At 47.7% G+C, this 25,000-nt stretch overlaps 4 protein-coding genes across 6 annotated transcripts in view; 2 read left to right on the forward strand and 2 right to left on the reverse strand.

Moving 5' to 3' along the window:
- Positions 1-935: 935 nt before the first annotated feature.
- On the forward strand, positions 936-5,081 carry ccdc65 (coiled-coil domain containing 65). 2 transcript variants are annotated; one of them, XM_068737255.1, is made up of 9 exons: positions 936-1,082; positions 1,183-1,350; positions 1,503-1,672; positions 1,786-1,918; positions 2,271-2,438; positions 2,753-2,863; positions 3,186-3,404; positions 3,479-3,610; positions 4,152-5,081. In XM_068737255.1, the coding sequence occupies exons 1-9, from the start codon at positions 960-962 to the stop codon at positions 4,428-4,430; spliced, it is 1,503 nt and encodes a 500-aa protein (XP_068593356.1). In that variant the 5' UTR covers positions 936-959; the 3' UTR covers positions 4,431-5,081. The 2 variants fall into 2 exon arrangements, with proteins under 2 accessions (XP_068593356.1, XP_068593357.1); XM_068737256.1 differs by having other exon boundaries at positions 2,756-2,863.
- Positions 5,082-7,285: 2,204 nt separating this feature from the next.
- strn3 (striatin, calmodulin binding protein 3) lies at positions 7,286-18,339 on the reverse strand. The gene is made up of 16 exons (XM_068737257.1): positions 17,870-18,339; positions 13,616-13,719; positions 12,655-12,728; positions 12,280-12,358; positions 11,964-12,116; positions 11,577-11,715; positions 11,355-11,490; positions 11,016-11,152; positions 10,748-10,926; positions 10,462-10,509; positions 9,208-9,329; positions 8,814-8,981; positions 8,573-8,713; positions 8,306-8,413; positions 7,929-8,015; positions 7,286-7,764 (listed from the first exon to the last, which is right to left on the reverse strand). The coding sequence occupies exons 1-16, from the start codon at positions 18,131-18,133 to the stop codon at positions 7,595-7,597; spliced, it is 2,109 nt and encodes a 702-aa protein (XP_068593358.1). The 5' UTR covers positions 18,134-18,339; the 3' UTR covers positions 7,286-7,594.
- Positions 18,340-18,949: 610 nt separating this feature from the next.
- ap4s1 (adaptor related protein complex 4 subunit sigma 1) lies at positions 18,950-20,749 on the forward strand. Of its 2 annotated transcripts, XM_068737195.1 has the most exons (6): positions 18,950-19,040; positions 19,400-19,570; positions 19,686-19,772; positions 19,924-19,992; positions 20,161-20,172; positions 20,349-20,749. In XM_068737195.1, the coding sequence occupies exons 2-6, from the start codon at positions 19,433-19,435 to the stop codon at positions 20,475-20,477; spliced, it is 435 nt and encodes a 144-aa protein (XP_068593296.1). In that variant the 5' UTR covers positions 18,950-19,040; positions 19,400-19,432; the 3' UTR covers positions 20,478-20,749. The 2 variants fall into 2 exon arrangements, with proteins under 2 accessions (XP_068593296.1, XP_068593295.1); XM_068737194.1 differs by having other exon boundaries at positions 20,161-20,425.
- Positions 20,750-20,761: 12 nt separating this feature from the next.
- hectd1 (HECT domain containing 1) overlaps positions 20,762-25,000 on the reverse strand; it is a 6,162-nt gene continuing 1,923 nt past the window's right edge. The window contains exons 7-15 of the mRNA XM_068737199.1: positions 24,954-25,000; positions 24,402-24,539; positions 23,836-24,320; positions 23,345-23,503; positions 23,144-23,222; positions 22,959-23,052; positions 22,651-22,801; positions 21,621-21,765; positions 20,762-21,534 (exon numbers count right to left, since the gene is read on the reverse strand). The exon at positions 24,954-25,000 is cut by the window's right edge and continues 155 nt beyond it. Of these exons, the coding sequence (XP_068593300.1) occupies positions 21,397-21,534; positions 21,621-21,765; positions 22,651-22,801; positions 22,959-23,052; positions 23,144-23,222; positions 23,345-23,503; positions 23,836-24,320; positions 24,402-24,539; positions 24,954-25,000 (1,436 nt within the window). The 3' untranslated portion in view covers positions 20,762-21,396. The remainder of the gene's footprint in view (positions 21,535-21,620; positions 21,766-22,650; positions 22,802-22,958; positions 23,053-23,143; positions 23,223-23,344; positions 23,504-23,835; positions 24,321-24,401; positions 24,540-24,953) is intronic.

The raw sequence follows: 25,000 nt of genomic DNA on the forward strand, positions 1-25,000 counted from the left end.
TTATAACAGTTATTAATAACATTATAACAGTTATTAATAACATACCATCATAACAGATATTAATAACATAACATTATAACAGTTATTAATAGCATTATAACAGTATTAATAACATTATAACAGTTATTAATAACATAACATTATAAGTTATTAATAACATTATAACAGTTATTAATAACAACATTATAACAGTTATTAATTGCATTATAACAGTATTAATAACATTATAACAGTTATTAATAACAACATTATAACAGTTATTAATAACATAACAACAGGAGCATGTGAACCAGTTCAAAGAACAGAACAGGTCTTCAGGTAGACATTAAGAACGGGCTGAAGGGATTTAGTGAAGGAAGCTTTTGATAAACTAAATATTTAGGAGAAAATAATGAATAATTCAGGGGAAGACATTAATAATCAAGTAACAGTCTTCTGTGTTTGGTTAATATCCACTTTAAATTAAGTAACGTTTGGTTTTCTGTTGATTCTAAATGAATTCATTTGGATTAAATAACTATTGAGTTAGTTCAGTAGAGCCGTTCTTCATAAACGTGTCCCCTCACCTCTCAGTTGGTTTGGTCCAACATGGCGGATCGTCTCCGCGGCTGTTGCCATGGAGACGGAACACAAACAAACGCCGCTGACCACCGCAGCCTGAAAGAGACGTAAAGTAGTCCGACACACGGTAAGTCATCCCGTCACTTGTCACCGGGAGGTTCACGTTGTTCATGAGGGCATCACGTGTTAGATGAGCTGTTACTTCCTCTCACGAGACAAAAGTCGCTGCTGAGTTTAAACAAGGTGACGTCACTCAGCTGATCCATTCACACCTCCAGTGATCTCTAGTATCTGTGTGTGTACATGTACATATATACTATATACACTATATATATACTGTGTTCTTCAGTCAGATATCAAACATACGAGGAGGAGGAGGAGGAGGAGGAGGAGGAGCGATGGCACCCAAGAAAGGAGGAGGAAAGACGGAGGAGGAGAGGCTGATGCTCCTGCAGCAGAGAGCTCAGGCTGAGGAGGAGACGGCCAAGAAGGAGGAGGAGCTCCTCACTGTGTTCCTGGAGGTCTCTGTTCATGTTCTTATTATCAGCATGCAGGATTCGGCCCTTTCAAAATAAAAGTATAAGTTGTATATGTTGAAGTTCCTCCTCTCTGTGGGAGCAGGACAAGCTGCAGAAGGAGGAGAGGAACACGGAGGTGAACCTGCTGAAGCTGAACGAAGGCTGGAGGTCCATTCTCCGTCAGAGCCGAGCAGGAGAGCTGCGAGGAGACGTGGAGGTGCTGAGTCAGACGTTTGAGAGGCAGCGGGACGTCCTGGACAACGTGGTCAAGGTGAGCCGACCTGCTGCTCTTCCTCCTCCTGCTCCTCTTCATGCTCTTCTTCCTCCTCCTCTTCATGCTCTTCTTCATCCTCCTCCTCATGCTCTTCTTCCTGCTCCTCTTCATGCTCTTCCTCCTCCTCAGCCTCCGTTCTGCTGTTTCAGACTCTGCATCGTGACCTGCAGGGGGCGGAGCTCCAGTGGGCTCAGGTGAGGCGTGTTCACCTGCAGCAGGTGGAGCGTCTGTGTGCTCGGCAGCAGCAGAGGGTGACGATGGTGCAGCAGCAGTGGGAGAGAGTCCTGCAGCAGCTGAGCTCCAGGTTCATCTCCGAGAGGTGAGTCCTCCTCCTCCTCCTCCTCCTCCTCCTCCTCCTCCTCCTCCTCCTCCTCCTCCTCCTCCTCCTCCTCCTCCTCCTCCTCCTCCTCCTCCCTAACACTCCTCTTTCAGGGAGCGGGTGTTGTCTCAGTCGCTGCAGCGTCGAGGTGATGTGGAGGACGCCTCCTTCTCGTTGGAGCAGCAGCACAGAGCAGCGATGGAGGAGATCTACCAGCTGTACCTGAACTCCATCATGAAGAAGAAGGTACCACAAGAAGACAAAAGATCTCCTCTCACATGTTCACGTACACTGGGCTCCTCTCTCCTCCTCCTCCTCCTCTCTCTCTCTCTCTCTCCTCCTCTCTCTCTCTCTCTCTCCTCTCTCCTCCTCTCTCTCTCTCTCCTCCTCTCTCTCTCTCTCTCTCCTCCTCTCTCTCTGTTCCTCCTCTCTCTCCTCCTGTGTTTCAGCATCATTTTTAATATCTTTATGTTGATCACATGACCGTTCTTCACAGGTCACAGGTCAACAGGTTAGTCTGTGCAGCTGATACCAGCTGATCACTTCAAACTGGTTCAGGTGTGGAGTGTGAATGAAGTCTCTATGTGGGACCCTCCAGGACCAGGACCAGGACTCCCCGCAGACCTGCGACACCCAAGAACAGAAGCTCAAAGACCTGTTGACAACGAAGGACGGGGAGGTGAAGAAGGTGAAGAAGGTGAAGGAGCTGAAAGAGATGAAGGAAATGAAGGCGATGAAGGAGATGAAGGAGATGAAGGAGATGAAGGTTGGTCTGAGGGTTTTTGTTTCCCAGATGAGACTGGAGAGCTTTGATGCTTTTGTTCCTTTTCAGTTTCTGTGTGAACGTCTGAAACCTATGAAGCATCGATGAGAGTGTTCAAGTTAGTGAGGTGAACGTAGAAATAAAGTCAAAGAGACAAAGAACAGAAGAAGAAGTCGTCAGCTGGAACAGCTTCCTGTTTCAGTGTCAAAGAGTTTCATAATAAAAGCATGCCGGAGTTAACTTCTTCAGACTTCACAGTAGAAACAGAATTCAGTCTGTTCAGCTGAAGTGATCACAGCGAGTCTCTGTGTGGACAGAAGCTGGACCACCAGGACGCCTCAGAACAGATGCTCAAAGACCTGCTGGAGGAAAGACAGCAGCTGATGGACATGAACGACAAGGAGGTGAAGAAGGTGAAGAAGATGAAGGTGGGTGTAAAGACGTTAGAGAGAAAGTGAAACTAATCTTTAAGTTAAGTTGAGATTCAGTTCAGAACAATCAGAAGAAGAAGCGTGAAGGTTCTTGATGTTGACTGATATCTCAACTAGAGACCAGCTGGTGGACATAGTGGAGCATTTAGCAGCTAGAGAGACAGATGTTTGTCTCAGGAGGTGGTGGAGACCAAAACCAGAGACACTAAGACTCCTGATGAGATCAGCAGCTGGTTGCTAGCCTGTTAGCTACATCTACTACTGTGTTGTTCTGCCTTCATGTGACCAATGAAACCACAGAGACTCCCTCCTCTCTCAGGAGACCGTGGTCCGCCTGAGGGACACGCTGGACAAAAGAGAGACAGAAAACACGTCGGTGGAGCAGGATCTGAGGGACGAGAGGAAAGCGGCGATCGGGAGGAATCGCTCGCTCCAGGATCGGCTGACTCGAGATCGGGCGGCGGCGAGGAAGCGTCTCACGGAGCTCACAGTCCAGAGCGACACCGCCGCCAGGAAACTGAAGGCCGCCATCGGCAAGGTGACGCACGTCCGTCTCACTTCCTGTTTGTCCACGGAGTCCGGTGCTCATTGGTCCTCTCTGTGCTGCTTCAGGGCCCCAAAGTCTTACGAGTCGCTGAGATGTGCCGCAAGCTGGAGAGACAGCTGGAGGACGTCCTGTTAACTGTCCCCCCAGAGGACCAGAGACAGGAGACAACTGGACCCGAGACAGAGGGACCAGGCAAGGTAGGACGAGTCCACTTCTTCCTTTTGTCCTCCACTGACAGGACGTAGGAGACGAGGACAGGATGTAGGAGACGAGGACAAGGACGTATATTAGGACAGGATGTAGGAGATGAGGACAGGACGTATATTAGGACCGGACGTAGGAGACCAGGATGTAGGAGATGAGGACAGGACGTAGGAGATGAGGACAGGACGATGGAGGTGAGGACAGGATGTAGGAGATGAGGACAGGTTGTATATTAGGACCGGACGTAGGAGACGAGGATGTAGGAGACGAGGACAGGACGTAGGAGATGAGGACAGGACGTAGGAGATGAGGACCGGACATAGGAGATGAGGACCGGACGCAGGATACAAAGACAGGACGTAGGAGACGAAGACAGAACGTAGGGCACGATGACAGGATGTAGGAGACGAAGACAGGACGTAGGAGACGATGATAGGATATAGGAGATGATGACAGGACGCAGGAGACGTTCAGGTGCAAGAGGACAAAGTGAGGAGACTAAGGTGTTGCCTTCACTGACCTGCGTCTCTGCAGGACATGTCAGCGTTGCAGCAGCTGAGGGGGAAGATCAACACGTCCGTCCTCCAGAGAGAAGCTCTGAGGAAGCGGAGAGACGATCTGAACCGAGACAACCGGCAGCTGAGGCTCCTGCTGCGGCAGCGCCAGGACGCCATGACGGTCTGCGACCGGGACGTCGGCGGACGCCGCGCTCTGCTCACCGTGCACCGGGCCCCGCCCACCGCGGCCCCGCCCACCGCCGACAGACGGTACAACGTCATCGAGGGCGTCCACGCCGCCAAACACGCACTGTGACGCTGCAGGAAACACTGCACTTCTTTATCAACGTCTTAATAACCGTGTTTCCTCTGATGGACATGAAATGAATGAAACATGAAGGATTTCATGGAAAATATAATAAATTCAACGTTTACTTACTCAGCTTTTTCGGGCAGCTTTCGACCACATCTGAAGGTCTTCCTCAGCTACCGTCTCATTGTTAATTAGCATAATTAATAAAAACCATATAAGGCAACGCGTCCTGTTCATCGTTAGCTTTGTCCCGTTAGCTTAGCCCTGTTAGCTAAGCCCTTTTAGCTTTATCCCGTTAGCTTTGCTTTGTTAGCATAGCCCTGTTAGCATAGCCCCGAAACCAACAGTTGTTTCCAAGCGTGTGTCCCTTTAAGACACATCTTAATCCTCTTTAAAAGGTACTCACAGCTGTGAATCATCGTGACGTTAAAACATTATGTAAGAAATAAAACTATGAACAGTAGAAACAGTGAAATCGTTTGATTGCCTCATATATCAATGAAACGTTATTTAAAGACGTATTAGCGGCTTCAGAACCGTCTTTTACTTTGGCGGTACACTTCCTGAATGAATGAGGGGCGGAGCAGCAGGCTCTGTACAGGTACACCATTTAATAGTTATTATAGACATTTTATATACATTTCAACAGTTGTATTCTATGTGGTTCAATCTTTAAAATCTGATGTTTCATAGTTTGTAAATCAAGAAAAAATAAAATAAAATTACAAAACTCATCAAAACTGATCAGAACTTTTTTTTTTTCCATTTTTCTGGAAGACTAGAAAAAATACTTTTGTATTGTATTAATCATGCAGTACACAAAGAACACGAGTCTTTAGTTACACAGGAAGTCGTCGCGTTGGTGGAAATAAAAATAAAGATCTGTGATCAGGAGACGCTCGCTACAAACCCCTTCAAAATAAAACAACACAACTCAGAGCTGCTGCTTCAGCCAATCAGGGGGCAGCTTTCTTTAAAACCCACCCAGGAGGCGTCTGATTGGACCGTGTCCCCCTGGAGCTCAGACCGCTTCTTCTTTGATGAAAAGAGACAAAAAAAATAAAAGAAAAGACATAAATAAATTTCCTCCTGTTCGGTGAAGAAAAGTCACACGGTGATGTGAGGAAGAGGAGGAGGAGTGGTGCGTTCAGGTACCAGCATGTAAAGCCAAATACTTCCTGGTTAAACACCAGAAGCTAGAAATATTCTAAAACAAATGTAACGACCTCTTTATTTAAATATGTCTCTGTGTCTATGTGACGGGGACAGACGGAGCTCCTCCTCCTCCTCAAAACCTCCAGAACAGGACGGGAGTTAGGACCCAGAATCCTCCTTGGTGCCGCTGACGAGACGTTTCCACGTTTATATAAAAACGATTATAAAAACTAGATTTTTTTTTTTTTACACAAACAGAAAAACGTCCACACGTAACTACGGTAACGTCTTCACTCAGACGGCGGCGGTTTGAGCGGAGGGCTCCGATTGGACGAACAGACGGTGAGACTGTTTTTAACCCGACGCGGTCGTTCTATTTAGAAACTAAACGGTTTCTAGAACTTCTTAAAAACACGGTAAAAAAGTCACGATTAAAAAACTTAAATACAAGAAAACCTCGACGGGTTAAACATCAAACGCTCTTCTTCTTCTTCATGAGTTTCATCTGTGTGTCGAGGCGTCATCTCCTTCTGCTCGAGTAACGCTCCACTTTTAGCGGGACCCTGAACGCAACACTCGTGTATTTTACAACGAGAGACGTTTAAAAACACGAGCGGTCCAAAAGGAAGCCGCTCTCTTCTCCATCAGGACCGCTGGAGAGTCAAAGAGTTCTGTAAATCCAGAAGATCGGTTCTGTTCAGTTCGGACTGAATCACTGTGAGCTGGTGCTGCCTTCAGGGTGTGCAGTTCACACTGTAATTATGAGCTTTTAACAGCGGTGATAGCTCGCATTTGACAAAAAGCAGCGTCAACAAACCGACCAACAGCGTCCGATGTCCTCTAACGTCCCATGTCCTCTAACGTCTGATGTCCTCTAACGTCTGAAACGTCTGATGTCTTCTAACGACTGATGTCCTCTAACGTCTGAAGTCTTCTAACGTCTGATGTCCTCTAACGTCTGATGTCCTCTAACGTCTGAAACGTCTGATGTCTTCTAACGTCTGATGTCCTCTAACGTCTGATGTCCTCTAACGTCTGAAACGTCTGATGTCCTCTAACGTCTGAAACGTCTGATGTCCTCTAACGTCTGAAGTCTTCTAACGTCTGATGTCCTCTAACGTCTGATGTCTTCTAACGTCTGATGTCCTCTAACGTCTGATGTCTTCTAACGTCTGAAACGTCTGATGTCTTCTAACGTCTGATGTCTTCTAACGTCTGATGTCCTCTAACGTCTGATGTCTTCTAACATCTGATATCCTCTAACGTCTGAAACGTCTGATGTCTTCTAACGTCTGATGTCTTCTAACGTCTGATGTCCTCTAACGTCTGATGTCTTCTAACGTCTGAAACGTCTGATGTCCTCTAACGCCTGATGTCCTCTAACGTCCGATGTCCTCTAACATTGTCCAACGTCGTCCGTCTGTCTCACGCTGTCTTAAGTCGTCTCCATGTTTCAGGACATCCCTCTGGGTTTAACCGAGGACGTCCCACCAGATAAGAACCGTCGACACACAGATCAGAGGTTTGAGAATCAAACCACCGGCTCCCCCAGAGACAAACAGGACATCATCGTCATCATCACCACATGATGAAGAACAAACCAAAGCAGCCAATCATTGGGGTCCTTTAAGTCTGTCCTCTGGTCCTGCTGTGGAGGTCAGGAGGTCACACTAGTGTTAACGAGGGGGGGGGGGGGGGGGGGTAGTGTCATCATGACGGGGGGGGGGGGGGGGGTCAACCTTTAAACAACGTTTCTGCTGCTGAACGTCTCAGTGTCTTCAGTCAGGTCGGAGGAGACGGACACAGCTGCACCTCCTCATTGTGGAGGAGAGTGTGAGTGTGTGTGTGAGTGTGTGTGTGTGTGTGTGTGTGTGTGTGTGTGTGTCCAATCTTCATTAATACATCATCTGTGTTCAGAGACCTGAATACTGTTAGTGTGAACAGACTAATCTCTCTCTGTCTGGGTTCTCTGCTCCTCCTCCTCCTCCTCCTTCTCCTCTCCTCCTCCTCCTCTACACGTAGACCCTGGCGAGGGCGTCGGCTCCAGCGGAGGCGATGTAGGCCTTGGACGGGTGGAAGGCCACGTCGTAGATGGCCTCCTCACTCTTCTTACGGTGAGCAGTGATCTCCTGAACACACGTCTTACTGTCCAGGTTCCACAGACGGAGAGAGCAGTCGTGACCTGAGGAGGAAGAGAGGAGTGAAGGAGAAGGGGAGGAAGGAAAGGAGGTAGAGAGAGGAAGAGAGAGCAGGAGGAGGGAGAACAGAGGGAGGAGAAGACATGTTAGAACCAGAGGAGCAGCAGGAGGAGGAGGAGTAGAAGCGGCTCTCTGTGCGTCTCCTTACTTCCTGACATCAGGTAGATCCCGTTAGGATCCACAGCCAGACTGGTCACTGCATCCAGGTGAGCCACCATGGCATGGATCACTTTACCTGGAGACACAGGATCTGTTATGATGCTGAGAGACAGAAAGACAACAGAGAGAGACAGACGGGTAGAGACAGATGGGTAGAGACAGAGAGACAGACAGACAGACGGGTAGAGACAGAGAGACAGACGGGTAGAGACAGACAGGTAGAGACAGACAGACAGATGGGTAGAGACAGACAGACAGGTAGAGACAGACAGAGACAGGCAGACAGACGGGTAGAGACAGAGAGACAGACAGACAGACGGGTAGAGACAGAGAGACAGCCAGGTAGAGACAGACAGAGAGACAGACCTGACTTGTTGTCGTAGAACTTGATCTGTCTGTCTTCATGAGCGGTGATGGTGACCGGCAGTGTGGGATGACTCACCACCTTGTTGATGTGATGGGACCCTGGGAGGGCTGGGGACACGTATGACATCATCATTTATATTTTATTCTTCCTGTTTTGACACCAATGGGCTTCCATAGATCCTCCGTTTCATATCAATATTCATCGTTTATTAAATAAACTGCTGGATGAATTAGGATTGTGCGTCCGTGCGTGTGTCTGTGTCTTACTGCCTTCTCCCTGACCCTTCAGCACCAGTGCATTCTGGGAAGTTTCCAGGTCGTACACCACCACGTCTCCGCTGTTGAACGACGCCACCATGTGGGCGGGGTCACACCCGTTGAAGTCCACCGACGTGGGGACGCCATGCTCTATATACACACACACACACACACACACACACACACACACACATCAACACATGCTCCAGTGGTGTCCACCGGGGGACGCCGTCCGTCCGTCCGTCCTCACCGTCGTTTGTGTTGAAAGTGCTGATGCAGGGGTTCTTCTCCGTCGGGTTCCACAGCTTCACGGTTCCGTCGGCCGAGCAGGACAGGAGGCGGTTCTTGATGCCGCTGTAAGCCAATCCCCACACGGCGTCCGTGTGACCCAGCCACGAGCCCGCCAAAACGCTGGGATCTGATTGGACGAGGGGGGGGACACTTTTAAAGACCGGGGACATTTTTTAAAAAGGCAAGTATGAACGTTGTTGGGAAATGAAGACATTTCTAAAGAGTCTGGACGTCTTTGTGATGAGACAAGCCTGGTTTAAAGAGTCTCGTGATGACATCATCACAGGGGTTCTTGAGCTACAGGAGCGAGGAGAGGAAGCGTTGAAGAGGACTCCGCTCCCTCCTAGACCTACCGTAGGTGTCGTAGGGATCCACGTTGGAGCTCGGGATGTTCCACCACTGGATCGTAGAGTCGATGCCGCCGCTGAAGCACTGCTCACCACTGGAGGTCATAGCCAACGACAACACGGGACCACTGAGGACAGACAGAGACACAGAGAGAGACAGAGACAGATAGAGAGAGAGAGAGACACACACAGAGAGAGACAGAGACAGACAGAGAGAGAGACAGAGACAGACACAGAGAGACAGACACAGAGAGACAGAGACACAGAGAGAGAGAGAGAGAGAGAGAGAGAGAGAGACACAGAGAGACAGAGAGAGAGACAGACACAGAGAGACAGACACAGAGAGAGAGAGAGAGAGAGAGACAGACACAGAGAGACAGACACAGAGAGAGAGAGAGAGAGAGAGACAGACACAGAGAGACAGACACAGAGAGAGAGAGAGAAAGAGAGAGAGAGAGACACACAGAGACAGGTTCACTGAGACATCATGGACCAGCTACTGAGCTTTAATAATAAAATTATTATTATTATTATTATTATTATTATTATTATTATTATTATTATTATTATATATTATAATACACTGCCTGGCCAAAAAAAAAGTCTCCACCAAAAATAAAAGGTCACTCTCTAATATTTCGTTGGACCACCTCTAGCTTTGACTACGGGACACATTCGCTGTGGCGTTGTTTCGATCAGCTTCTGCAATGTCACAACATTTATTTCCATCCAGTGTTGCATTAATTTCTCACCAAGATCTTGTATTGATGATGGTAGAGTCTGACCGCTGAAAGCCTTCTCCAGCACATCCCAAAGACTCTCAATGGGGTGAAGGTCTGGACTCTGGAGGCCAACCCATGTGTGAACATGATGTCTGATGCTCCCTGAACCACTCCTTCACTATCTGAGCCCCATGAATCCTGGCATTGTCATCTTGGAATATGCCCGTGCCATCAGGAAGAAGAAACCCATTGATGGAATAAGCTGGTCATTCAGTTTATTCAGGTAGTCAGCTGACCTCGTTCTTTGAGCTCAGACTGTAGCTGAACCTGGACCTGACCAACTGCAGCAACCCCACATCATAGCACCGCCCCACAGGCTTCTTCAGGACACATGATGACCCAGCTGGAGACTTTGTTTTTGGCCAGGCAGTGTATAAAACAATTATAATTTTATAATATATACATAATATTATAAATACTATTATATTATAGAGTAACCCTGTGTGTGTGTGTGTGTGTGTGTGTGTGTGGTACGTACACATGAGCTCTGAATGTATAGACGGGCTCCACATCAAAAGAGGCACTTCTGTAACACAAAACACACCATCATCATCATCATCATCACCTGAAGACCCACCTCTTCATGAAGTGCTGCCTGAGGCTCCACTCAGCACTAACTGTTTTCTTTGTTTCACTACTTCTGTCTGCTTCCTGCTCTGATGAAAGCTTCTGTTTAATGACTGTGATGTGATCATCACCATCAGTGCTCCTGGTGTTTAAAAAGATGTGTGTGTGTGTGTGTGTGTGTGTGTGTGTGTGTGTACTTTTTGGCAGGGACGGTCTTGGTGAGGTTCCACAGCTTCAGGGTCTGGTCCTCTGACACGGTGACGAGACACGGCTCCACCGGGTGGAAGGCGAGCGCTCGAACCCCGTCGAAGTGGCTCCTCAGCGTGTACTTTGGGTTCCACGTCTTCCTGAACGAAGACTCCTTATTGGACGGCAGCTGGAGGGTCAAACAAGAAGACAAGCCCGATCAGCGTCCCGATGTCAAAGCGGGCCCGAGAACGCGTCCCACAGCGGAGCGGGTCTCACGTCGTAGCTGTAGTCCGTCTCGTCGTTGGTGACGGTGAGGTCGGCGAGGTCGCCCAAACCCAGCACGCTCTCCAACACGTCGTCTGAGCCCAGCAGGAAGGACTTCCCCCCCCCGGCAGGAAAGGGGAGGGGCTCCGCTGAGGAGACACAAACGGACGAAGAAACATTTCAAACAAATGACGACAACATGAAGCCCGATACTCAAGGGTCTATATTAATATGGATAACGACGAGGAGGAAGCTGATCCTGGTTTTCAGTCCCTCGCGGTCCCTGTTGGACCACGTCCTCTAAAAGCGTCTCTTGACTCCAGTTGAACCACAACGTCCCGTGTCTCTCACCCCACTCCGTCCCGTCTCCGGAGCTCCGAGCCTCGCCCGCTCCCTCTCCGTCCTCCGCCGTCACCAGGAAGTCAAACTCCTTCAGAGCCTCCTCCGTGTCGGCGTCGTCCTCCGACGCCAAGCCCTCGTTCCCCACCTGAAGAAGAGGAGGAAGAGGAGGACGTCAAGGAGAAGAGAAGTGTGTGTGTGTGTGTGTGTGTGTGTGTGTGTGTGTGTGTGTACCTTGGTCTTGTGTTTCTTGGCTCGGTGGTGTTTGTCCGTGCTGATGTCGTCCATCAGGTCTCCCTCCTCGTCCTCATCTTCGTCGCTGTCTTCTGCGTTCTCCAGGAAGTTGAACGTCTCCAGAACGTCACCTGGACTCCTGGAAACAAACGGAGAGGTGTCTGTGTCTGTCTCTGTGTGTGTCTCTGTGTCTCTCTGTGTGTGTGTCTGTCTCTGGGTGTGTGTGTGTCTGTCTCTGTGTGTGTGTGTGTGTGTGTGTGTGTCTCTAGGTGTGTCTGTCTCTGTGTGTGTGTGTCTCTGGGTGTGTGTGTGTGTGTGTGTGTGTGTGTGTGTGTGTGTGTGTGTGTGTGTGTGTGTGTGTGTGTGTGTGTGTGTGTGTGTGTGTACCTCTTGCGGCGCTCCGTTCCGTTGATCAGGTGCTGCAGGTTCTTGTTCTCCACAGAACCGTTCTGCTCGGAGCCCGACAGGCCGAGCAGAGAGCGAACCCTCTGAGTACGAACGTCCAGGATGGTGTCCGTGTATCCTACCTCCTGCAGGTACCTGAACACACACACACACACACACACACACACACACACACACACACACACACACACACACACACACACACACACACACACACACACACACACACACACAGTCAGCAGCATGCTCTCATGAACACAGACCTCAGGGAGTGCAGCAGTGGACTCTGGTGTCTTACTGTCGGAGGAGTTGTCTCCCTTGTTTCCAGGTGAGCTGACTGTTGGCGGGAACAGCAGAGACCTCGGAGTCTTTGGTGTCTAAAACAGAGGAAATACACGGATCAATACGAGTGATCCGTTCAGAACCAGAACGTTCTAGAAACCTCCTGGAGATACAAGTTACCCTCATCTGTACACAACTGGATGAGTTCAGGTGTCAGGACAGAAAAGACGTATTCCAAACATGGGGAGAAGAAGAGGAAGAAGAAGAAGAGGAAAAAGTAAGAAGAGAAGATGAAAAAGGAGGAGAAGAAGAAAAAGAAAAAGGCGATGAAGTTGAGAATCAGAGAGAAGAAGAAGAATTAAAGCAGCATCGTTCTGCTTTCATCACTGACCTGATTCAAAGCTTGGCATCTTCATCTCTCCTTGGTTCAACTCCGTTCCATATTTTAACTTGTGGTATTTTGCTCTGAGGAGGGAACAAAAAAAATAAAAATAAAAATAATATATATAGATAGAATGATAGAAATACTATATTTCTTTACATGTCCCACATTTTATTAGAAGTATTGAAGTACATTTGGAGGTAAAGTTGACGAACACGTCTCTTCTTCTGCAGCTTAATTGTGACTGTACACTTCCTGTAAACGTCACGTGTTTTTAACTAGTCATGATGTCACTGCTTCTTGTGTCTTAACTCTGCTCACAAGACATTTCATTGATGTTTTATTTTATTTATACGTCATTTACACCTAAAAATGACTTCAGGCATTAAAGAGAAGAGAAGTTTCCCAGCAGCACATGAACGCACCACAGAAACATAAATCACAGTGTCGGTAGAGTCGGTAGAGTCATTAGAGTCGGTAGTCTCGGAAGTGCCGGTAGAGTCGGTAGTCTCGGAAGTGCCGGTAGAGTCGGTAGTCTCGGAAGTGCCAGTAGAGTCGGTAGTCTCGGAAGTGCCGGTAGAGTCGGTAGTCTCGGAAGTGCCGGTAGAGTCGGAAGTGCCGGTAGAGTCGGAAGTGCCGGTAGAGCCGGTAGAGTCATTAGAGTCGGTAGTATCGGAAGTGCCGGTAGTCTCGGAAGTGCCGGTAGAGCCGGTAGTCTCGGAAGTGCCGGTAGAGTCAGTAGTGCCGGTAGAGTCGGTAGAGCGGGTAGAGTCTGTAGTCTCGGTAGACTCATAGTCTCTGTAGAGTCGGTAGTCTCGGAAGTGCCGGTAGAGTCGGTAGTGGCGGTAGAGCCGGTAGAGTCGGTAGTGCCGGTAGACTCGTAGTCTCTGTAGAGTCGGTAGTCTCGGTAGAGTCGGTAGAGTCGGTAGTCTCAGTGCCGGTAGAGGCGGTAGAGATATTCAGTTCTTACCTTTCCTGTTTTAAAGCGTATTCTAACATTTTTATTCTTCTGACCAGGTCGTTCTTCAGGTTCTCCTGACCTTTCCTCTCCCCCTGAAGGAACGCTATCCTCGCCTGTAGACAACACACAAGAGTCCGTGAGATCACAGGTGAGTCCGTGAGGTCACAGGTGAGTCCGTGAGGTCACAGGTGAGTCCGTGACCTCCGTACGAAGCAGACACACCTGTGAACCTGTGATGAGAAAACTTCTAAAGTATTTGTGTACATGAATAAATGAATGTTTTTCCACATTATGAGTACATTTGTTTTTCACACAAACAGCTGCAGAACAGGTAAAGTATGACGACACGCATGTTCACCTGAGATCTGAACGACTCCATCAGTGAACAAACTACTTTCATCATGAAAATCACTCGTTTTGGGTCAATTTTGACAGGTTTTCTTTGAGTGATAGTAAACTGAACATATTCATGTTGTTGGACTATTATACTATAGTATATATATATATATATATATATAGACTATAGTATAATATATGACGAGTACACAGAGTCAGGGTTCGTTCTTCATCTCTTGTGGTTCAGAGATGAGCCTCTCAACTCCTCTTCAACACTCATCACAGTTGTAGTTTGTTACAGAACTCACATCAGCTGATTCTCAATGTTCACATTCATGAACCCTCAGACCAACGTTTGACTCCTGTCCACTGACGGGACAGAAGACACAGGACAGAGGACAGAGGAAGATGGAGATCATCACCACAAAACCTCTGGAGCACCAGGACGCCCCAGAACCAGATCTACATGGTCTTCAGGACGTCTAACAGGATCATCATCAGTGATCACATTTAATTCATCGCTTCATGTGAAGTAAACACTAAACCACTTCAGAGACACCCGTCTGTCTGAGACACCTCCCGTCTGTCTGTTATCCACCGAGGAGGCTGAAGATCTATTTATACACAAACACAGGGTGACCATGGCAACAGGGGGGAGGGGCAACTTCCTCTAGTGACGGTCACCAAGGCAACGGGGAAACCAGAGGTCCTCCCCGGACCACAAGAGAGAGACAGACAGAGAGACAGACGGGTAGAGGATGACATAACAGACCACACTAACTCTGCTCTGATTGGTCGGCTCGGTGATTGACAGCCACAGCTAAGGACATACCAGAAGACTGACGTGTGTGTGTGTGTGTGTGTGTGTGTGTGTGTGTGTTAAAGGAGAATCCCTCTGTTCATGTTCATGTTGCTGAACTATGAGTCAAAGCTTGGTATCTGAACATGAAAACAAACTTCATGTCTTCTTACTTAACTCTGACATCAAGTCTTTATATGAGAGTTCTCTCATGAACTGGTCCAGACGAGATCCTCCTCCAGGTCTCTGGTGGTTCATGAGCCTCAATCTGAACACTGTTATAAACACTAAACAAATAAATAAATAATATCTAAACAGAATAAATCTCTTCACACATCATTTGGATACCCCCCCCACCCCCCCCCCACCACCTGGTGGACATGAATCAAGCGCTCCTCAGGGAGCTGCAGTTAGGAGGAGTGAGGTCAGAGTGATGAAGACGATGAAGATGAAGGGGTGAGTTCACTGGCCCAGATATACCAGGATGACAAATCAGAGGAGGGGGGGCATTCCTCTGAACAACTGCGTCATTACACACACACACACACACACACACACACACACACACACACGTAAAACTTGAAGTTTAAGTGTGTGTTTAAGTGTGTGTTTAAGTGTGTGTGTGTGTGTGTGTGTGTGTGTGTGTGAGAGAGAGTTATTTCTGTCCGCTCTACTTTTAGCCTCCAGCTGGGATCAGTCCATCAGACCAGGTCTCAGTAGACCAGGTCCCCTCTGCTCTCCAGGTAAACAGCGTGACCTCTGACCTGCTGTAGGTCTGCAGTCAGCTTCTCTGTGATGTCACAGCTCAGGTTCACATGATGGATCCAGTGTTCAGTCAGGACCACCAGAGTCTGACCTCTTCTGAACAACACCTTCCATTTGAGGAGAACACTTTATACAACCGTTCATTTCAGTCGTACACTACCCACAATGCAACTGGACCTGTAGGAGTCCCTGTGTGTCTGATTTAAAGACATGAAGATCATTAATCATCAATTCTTCTACAGACTCCAGACCTGAACCCTCACCACGTCACAGCAAACTACAAAATATCCACAACTCCAGAGACCACTTCACCACAGTCCTCTCTAAACCTCCCCTGAACCGCAGATCCACTCCTCCTCACCTGGTTCCAGACCCAGAGGGGACAAGGTCTCTTCCCAGGACACTCACTGATTTAGATCTGCTTTCATTCCTCTTTGTCTCATTGACAGTTTTCATCCTGAGTAACACGTCCATACCTTTATTATTATTATTATTATTATTATTATTATAATAAATGTATATGATCAGTCCATAACACAGACATTCATATCTAGTATGTCTTCATCGGCTCACAGCTGTGATGAAGACGAGGGAGAAGCTCTGATCCTTAAAGAGCTCCTCATGAATCTACAAGAGGTTCTAATGGAACGTTTACACACACACACACACACACACACACACACACACACACACACACACACACACACACACACAGTGTAAAATAGTTGGTGGTGAAAACAAAGGTTTGTTTTAATGTTTCTAGAGTTATGGGACCGTTCACATAATATAACATATATTATATAGTAGAGATATGTTACGATATATCAACTCATTATGTCTGTTAAATTCATGTTCAAAGAGACAAAGACCCTCTGAGGAGGTGAGTCTATCTAGCTCCATTATACCAGCTGAAGTACAGAGTATCAAAGTAAAGGTGTTATTAAAGTAAAAAGTGGTTCCTTCACAATAAATCTGCTTTTATATTACTTTAACTGCCAGACAAACACAGACTCAGTGAGTGATGCTAACACTAGTCTTAAACTAAAGACTCAGTGTGTGATGCTAACACTAAAGACTCAGTATGTGATGCTAACACTAGTCTTAAACTAAAGACTCAGTATGTGATGCTAACACTAAAGACTCAGTATGTGATGCTAACACTAGTCTTAAACTAAAGCTACAGACTCAGTGTGTGATGCTAACACTAGTCTTAAACTAAAGCTACAGACTCAGTGTGTGATGCTAACACTAGTCTTAAACTAAAGCTAAAGACTCAGTGAGTGATGCTAACACTAGTCTTAAGCTAAAGACTCAGTGTGTGATGCTAACACTAGTCTTAAACTAAAGACTCAGTGTGTGATGCTAACACTAGTCTTAAACTAAAGACTCAGTGTGTGATGCTAACACTAGTCTTAAGCTAAAGACTCAGTGTGTGATGCTAACACTTGTCTTAAACTAAAGCTAAAGACTCAGTGAGTGATGCTAACACTAGTCTTAAGCTAAAGACTCAGTGAGTGATGCTAACACTAGTCTTAAACTAAAGACTCAGTGTGTGATGCTAACACTTGTCTTAAACTAAAGACTCAGTATGTGATGCTAACACTAGTCTTAAACTAAAGACTCAGTATGTGATGCTAACACTAGTCTTAAACTAAAGACTCAGTATGTGATGCTAACACTAGTCTTAAACTAAAGACTGTGTGTGATGCTAACACTAGTCTTAAACTAAAGCTACAGACTCAGTGTGTGATGCTAACACTAGTCTTAAACGACAGACTCAGTATGTGAAGCTAACACTAGTCTTAATCGACAGACTCAGTATGTGAAGCTAACACTAGTCTTAAACTAAAGCTAAACCAGCTACACCATCTAGAAAACACAGCTGCCTTAAGCTAGCATGACAAACCAAAATGGCTGCAGTTTAACAATCTTTTGGAGCTTCACTTCTCCTTTTTACTATCGTCATCGTGTCTACAATGAATTAAAAAAAGTTTCAACGTCAGCACGAGTTCAACCTCGCGAGCTAACAAGACGAAGAGTGACATCAACAACTGCGAGTTGCTAAAGTGTACCCGAGTTGACAGCGCTGCGAAGCTATGGGCTAAGCTAACAGCTAACCCCGCCCCCCCGCAGCGCAATCCGCTAAATTAATCGTGTTTAGCCACGGTAGCTTAGCCACTTAGCCGGCTAGGCTACAAACATTTGGCTAACCGTGAACTTTAAAGGCACATTTGAACGTACGGTGATTATAATATAATAGTATTTCAACTAGTAAAGTTACACCGTAAACTGCCCCCCCTCCGTTTGTTGTTGTTGTTAGCTTGCGTTAGCCTAAATCAGTGCTAAGCTAAGTGAATGCTAACCTGGAGCTCGGCCCTCTCCACCTCCCAGTGAGCCCTCTCCATCTCGAACCGGGCCCACTCATGCTGGATGTAGTGCAGGATGCCGGGGATGGTGTACTGCTGCTGCTGCATCCGGGGTATCTCCTCCGGCTGGTGCGGCACCATGACACCTCCACATCCGGGTCCTCCGACCGGAGGATTAGCGGTGCTGTTGCTCCCTTGCTGCGGCGGTGGAGGCTGTCTCGAGGCCGCTCCGACTCCTCCTCCGCCGGGGTGATCATCCATGTTTTTTTGGGGGTATTTTTTTTAATAAAAGTAGAAGTAAAGTTCCAGACAGCAACGGTCCACTGAAGGACTCCCGACCCCCCCCAAAAAAGAAGCCCGTGTCTGTCGCGCTGGATGAATGCGGACGGTTTGTGTGTGGCTCTAACCGGCCGCCATTACTGCTCTCTCTCTCTCTCTCGCTCTCGCTCTCGCTCTCTCTCTCTCTCTCTCTCTCTCGATTACGGAGGGAGAACCCAGCTGCGCTGCATGCCGGGAAAAAAGCCATCCTGATTTTTTTTTTTTTTTTTTTTTTTCTTTCCCCCTGTCATCCACTATGTAACGTTCACGACCCAGGAAGATCGCAAGAAATCACACTTCCCGTCTGGATTCAGATACAACAATCCTTTATTAATTTACAGGATTACAGCAGCATAGTGGATAGTGCAAACAAGCGACGTAGTAAAAAACAAGTATTACAAATAAGTAATCAAGTAATAAAACGGTAAAGAATATTGTGTGGTCACTCTGTAACGTTCATGACAAATGAATGACAATGACTTTGAGGCCCCCTAGTGGAGGTATGGAGGAAACACACTCATCTCTTTTATAAAGTATTTATTTTAAACACATTTAATTTTTGCCTTTTATCTTTTCAATATAAACAAATATGTAAAAAAATAGATTTGTATTATATATATTTGTTTATTAATCTGTATTATGTTCTTCTGTTAAAAAAAAAGTCTCAAATGTTCTCAAAAAAAAAGTCTCAAAAGTTCGTATTTATCATTTGTTCCGCGAACGCACCAGAGAAGTGCTCTACTGAGCATGCGTGATAAATGCTAACAGCTCTAGTTAGCTTAGCTCCATAGCGCTGTGTGATGATGGGGCTCATTTAGTTACAGGTTAGCTTACAAGCTAACGGCTTCCGGTAAGTTCCATAATCATTCATAATGTTAACCGACACGTGACACCGTTTAACGGCCGTATAGACGAGTTAAACTACGTTATTAACGCGTTATCAACGGAAACAAACGTTTGTCTACGCGACGGGATGCTGCCTTCAGGTGCTGCTCGGAAACCGTATACAAGTCTTCTGTCATCGTAAACGGCTGTTTTAAGATGAATACAATATATATATATACGTATATATATATACGTATATACGTATATATATATATATATATATATATATATATATATATATATATATATATATATATATATATATATATATATATACGTATATATATATATATATATATTAAACTAGAGGTGTTTGCTCCTCAGGATCAGGATCTGGTCTGAGGATCTGGTCTGAGGATGATAAAGTTCGTGCTGATGGTGAACAGACAGGGTCAGACCAGACTGTCCCGTTATTACGACCCGGTGGAGCTCAACAGGAGAACGCTGCTGGAGAACCACGTGGTCCACTGCTGTCTGAGCCGCAGGAAGGACCAGGTACCTGTCTGTCTCTCTGTCTCTACCCGTCCATCTGTCTGTCTGTCTGTCTCTACCCGTCCATCTGTCTGTCTGTCTGTCTGTCTCTGGTAATAGACATGTCTGCTGTCCTCAGTGCTCCTTTGTGGACTACAAAGACTTTAAACTGGTTTACCGTCAGTACGCTGCTCTGTACATCGTGGTCGGCGTCACGGACAACGAGGTGAGAGACTTTGTGTTTTTATTAGTTTATTAGACTGTACAACATATTATGAAGTATTCCTGTACCACAGTACAGGTACTAATACCACAGTGAATATGAATCTTTTTATTTACTATATGTTGATAGTTTTGTCGTTCATCGTCTTCCTCAGAACGAGCTTTCCGTCTACGAGCTGGTTCATAACTTTGTGGAGGTTTTGGATAAATACTTCAGCCGGGTGGTGAGTTCAAAGACGGAATATGAGCAGTCTGGTTCATTCTGTGTATATTTATAGTTATTTGTGTGTTATTAAAAAGAAAATCATGAATCTGTAATATTGACTCATTTCCTGTTTTACTGTCACTTTGTTTCTGGTCTCAGAGATTTGTGTTTGTTTTGTCTCCAACAGAGTGAACTGGACGTATCCTTTAATCTGACCAATCACAGCCGCCCTGAGCTGGACTTCCTGTCTTTAGCACCACTTCCTGTCTGTCAGCACCACTTCCTGTCTTTTAGCACCACTTCATGTCTGTCAGCACCACTTCCTGTCTTTAGCACCACTTCCTGTCTGTTTCTTTGACTCCTGGCCGTCTCCAGATCATGTTCAACTTGGACCGGGTCCACATCATCCTGGACGAGATGATCCAGAACGGACACGTGGTCGAGACCAACAAGAGCCGCGTCCTGGCGCCGCTCACCGCCCTCGACAAGATGGCCGACGGCTGAGGCCTCTACAGGAAGCGATGTCACAGAACCGACGGGAACGGAACCTTCGACCTCGTGAACGTTTACGATCAATGTGAACGGATCGACGATCGTCGTCTCTAGATTTATTGTTCAGTAAAATGAAGTCACTTTATGAAACCTTAACCCTCTGGTGGTCAGAAGTGACTCAAACTTATTTCATTATTTTCTCATCAAAGTATATTTTTGTATCAGGAGAAGAAGAAGACCTGTGAAACGTACCGTGTGAAGAGATTAAAGATGTAGAATAACAACAGGACTCCGTCTTTACTTCATACTTTGCAAACATTTTAATGATTATTTTTTTGGAGCATACACATTTGAAAATATCTGTTGTTTTTTTTTACCTCAAACTGCAACTTGAGTTAAATAAATGTTTATAATAATATACAAAGAAAATACAAGAGGGGAGCAGAGCTTCTTCAAACCAGTGTTTCTGTCTCTACAGACTACAGCCGGGTCACAAAACAACCCAAAAGAACCGGTCCACACGAAACAAAGAGCTTCAAATAAAAGGAGGAGGAGGAGGAGGAGGAGGAGTGTTTGAAGGAGGAGCAACTGAAGCTACGAGTCAAACCAGGCACTAAACTGAAGAGGAGGAGGAGGAAGGCCAACACACACACACAAACGCGAACACACACACACACACACACACACACACACACACACACACACACACACACACACACACACACACACACACACACACACACACACACACACACACACACACACACACAGCAGTCTGAAGGAGACGAGGACACAAGGGAAGGAGGCGAGGGGGTTTAAGGATGTGAGCTGTTTTTTTTTTTCCTTTCAAACATGGATCCTCCTCCTCGTCCTCCAGCAGTCGGCAGGTTGCGATTGGCCGGCTGGTCTGTCCGTCACGTGAGGAGCGCGCTCAGTTGAGGTGGAAGCCTTTCTCCATGGTGGCGGCTAGCAGGCGCTCCCTCATGATGTCCTCAGAGGAATACTCGGGGAGCTTCAGGTAGTGGACGCAGGTGTTCACCGACGGGTAGCTGGAGTCTGTGGCGTCCACCTGCAGCCGAGGAAACACGAGAAGACAACTTTACTGAAGCGCCGAGTACAGGCGCCAGATCCAGAGCCAATCGGAGAGCGGCGTACCTTCCGGACGATGGTGAGGCGGGGGTGCAGGTTGGCGAGGCCTCCAGGGGGCAGCGTGGAGCAGCCGGTGGTGAACTGGAGGAACGCCTTCCTCTCGTCAGAAGACATCCCGCACAGGACTCTGACGAACCGCAGGAAGCCGGGACTGGAGGAGTCAGAGGGGACAGGTCACTCACCGGACTGAGGGGACTCGCCCGTCTTATGGAGACTCGCCAGTATTAAGGAGACTCGCCCGTCTTAAGGAGACTCGCCCGTCTTAAGAGGACTCGCCCGTCTTAAGGAGACTCGCCCGTCTTAAGGGGACTCGCCCGTCTTAAGGAGACTCGCCCGTCTTAAGAGGACTCGCCCGTCTTAAGGAGACTCGCCCGTCTTAAGGAGACTCGCCCGTCTTAAGAGGACTCGCCCGTCTTAAGGAGACTCGCCCGTCTTAAGAGGACTCGCCCGTCTTAAGAGGACTCGCCCGTCTTAAGGAGACTCGCCCGTCTTAAGAGGACTCGCCCGTCTTAAGGAGACTCGCCCGTCTTAAGGGGACTCGCCCGTCTTAAGGGGACTCGCCCGTCTTAAGGAGACTCGCCAGTATTAAGGAGACTCGCCCGTCTTAAGAGGACTCGCCCGTCTTAAGGGGACTCGCCCGTCTTAAGGGGACTCGCCCGTCTTAAGGAGACTCGCCCGTCTTAAGAGGACTCGCCCGTCTTAAGGAGACTCGCCCGTCTTAAGGGGACTCGCCCGTCTTAAGGGGACTCGCCCGTCTTAAGGAGACTCGCCCGTCTTAAGGGGACTCGCCCGTCTTAAGGGGACTCGCCCGTCTTAAGGAGACTCGCCAGTATTAAGGAGACTCGCCCGTCTTAAGGGGACTCGTCCGTCTTAAGGGGACTCACCAGTATTAAGGAGACTCGCCCGTTTTAAGAAGACTCGCCCGTCTTAAGGAGACTCGCCCGTCTTAAGGAGACTCGCCCGTCTTAAGGAGACTCGCCCGTCTTAAGGGGACTCGTCCGTCTTAAGGGGACTCACCAGTATTAAGGAGACTCACCTGTCTCTGGTGAAACCCAGCTTTGGTTCTGTGTAGTTGATGATGTCATCAGCGGTCCAGGATGGTGATTGGTTCCCACAGAGGATCATCTGAACCTCTTTATGGCTGAAAGAACTCAACTTCTCCATCGGGAACACTCGATTAAATCCCTCTGAGGAGGAGAAGAGGAGAGGAGACAGGAGAAGAGGAGAGTCTCATCAGTAGAAGTTGTCAAAGTGTTTCATTGATTCCTCCATTAAATAAAAACATCTGCTCAATATTTCAAACTGTGTGTGTGTGCGTGTGTGTGTGTGTGTGTGTGCGTGTACCTCTGAAGGCCTCCATCTGTTTCTGGATCCCCGTGTGCATACAGAAGTCAAACATCAGCTCCACGTACTCCTCAGCGTTCTCCATCGTCACCATCTGTAACACAGTAAAGAGACCAGGAGGTGTTCAGGGACCAGGATTCTGATGAGGATCCATCAACATCTCAGAACTCAGACGTGGTCTTTACCTCGTCGTCTCCGTTTGGTTTCAGATCCACAGCCGAGAAACCGTGAACCTTTGAGGACGGACAGAACTGGAAGTTCAACCTGAGGACAACGAGACAACCAGTTAGTCCAGCGGGACCAGACCAGACCCACCAACAGGTTTAGTGGTTTTCACTGAAGGTGACATGAAGACCAGAGGGTCCGCTGTGGGGACGTGGTCTTACCCGAGGTCCTCGATGCTGAGGGGCGGTCCAGATCCCAGAGGGTTCCTCAGCATCAGGTCCTGAAGTCTGGTGTTCTTCTCATCTTCACATAAACTCTTACTGGACAGAATCTGCCTCCTCTTCACTGCCAGCTCCTTCACCTCCTTCAGGAAACGAGCCCTGCAGGAGGAGAGGAGAAGGTGAAACAAAATAAAACACCTGCACTAACACCTGTACAAACACCTGTACAACCACCTGTACAAACACCTGTATATTACCTGTACAAACACCTGTATAACACCTGTATAACACCTGTATAACACCTGTATAAACACCTGTATAAACACCTGTATAACACCTGTATAAACACCTGTATAAACACCTGTATAACACCTGTATAACACCTGTATAAACACCTGTATAACACCTGTATAAACACCTGTATAACACCTGTATAAACACCTGTATAACACCTGTACGCCACCCATCCAGCTGCTCTCTCAGTCTCTCACCTGTGCGGGTTGACGAGCTGGAAGTCGTCCCAGGTGAGGATGCCGTGGTACCAGGCGGGCGGTTTTGGTTTGGGGGGGTCCATGATGAACTCTGACTTGGAGTCCTCGTCGAAGCTCCCCACGGAGTATGTCTCCTGGCTCTCCTCGGTGGACGCCTCCGACTGCAGCTCGGACAGCAGCAGGAAGGGCAGCGGGTTGGGCCGGTCGGCGTCGTGGCCCGGGGGAGACCCGCGGCTCTGGTAGAGCAGCTTGCTCATGTTGGACTTGATGTCCCCCATGCAGAGCAGCTTGAAGAAGGGCTGGGAGACCGGCAGGTCCACCAGCCGGTTGTCCTGGATGCACTTGGCCAGGAAGACGCCCAGGAAGTGGAAGAGCTTGGTGATCCGCTCCAGCTCCTCGCTGTCCTGAGGGAACGGAGCCGGGAACAGACCGCAGGACCGCTGAACGTAGAAACCGGGAGGCTTCAGACCACCGCCCAGATCCACCTGGAGCACAGAGAGACCAGGTTTATGAGACCTTCTCTCAGAGTTGATTCAGACTATGGAGGACTCGTCGTTGTCGTTTACCTGTCGGGACTCGTCGTCGGGGAAGTCGTCGTCACACAGGTAGATCCCCAGAGACGTCCTCTGGAACTCAGCGGCCACCAGAGCGTAGAACTCCAGAGTTGGACCCAGACCTGTTCCCTCCTCGCCCTGAAACTCCACCTGAACACAGAACACACTCGTGCTGAGGGAGGCGCCAGAAACCTGGTTCTAAAGTAGTAGAACCTGTTAGTACCGAAGAGGTCCAGAGCCACCGGTTCCATCGTCGGTACTTTTAGTTCTGAACAAGAACAATAAAGACATGATGATCATTATATGAATTAAACGTCTGGAGAGACAGAGGAGGAGGAGGAGGAGAAGAAGAAAGAGGAGGAGGAGAAAAAGACGGAGGAGGAAAAGAAGAAGAAGACGGAGGAGGAGAAGAAGAAAGTAATCTCACTACATTCAAAAGTTCACGGGATGAAGTCTGTTTGATCCGATCAAAAGCTCCAGAAGAAGTAAGAGGACGTTGAGTCGAGACCGTTAATATCTTCTCGATCAAATACAAGTCTTTTATTGTGAAGGACGCCGTCTCACCTCCAGCACAGACTTCCTGTCTGCGTGCAGCTGCATGACCGACTCCG

This window comes from Cebidichthys violaceus, unplaced genomic scaffold (genome assembly GCF_023349555.1).
Source record: "Cebidichthys violaceus isolate CVI_PGR_0920_01 unplaced genomic scaffold, fCebVio1.0.p SCAF_77, whole genome shotgun sequence".
NCBI lineage: Eukaryota > Metazoa > Chordata > Actinopteri > Perciformes > Stichaeidae > Cebidichthys > Cebidichthys violaceus.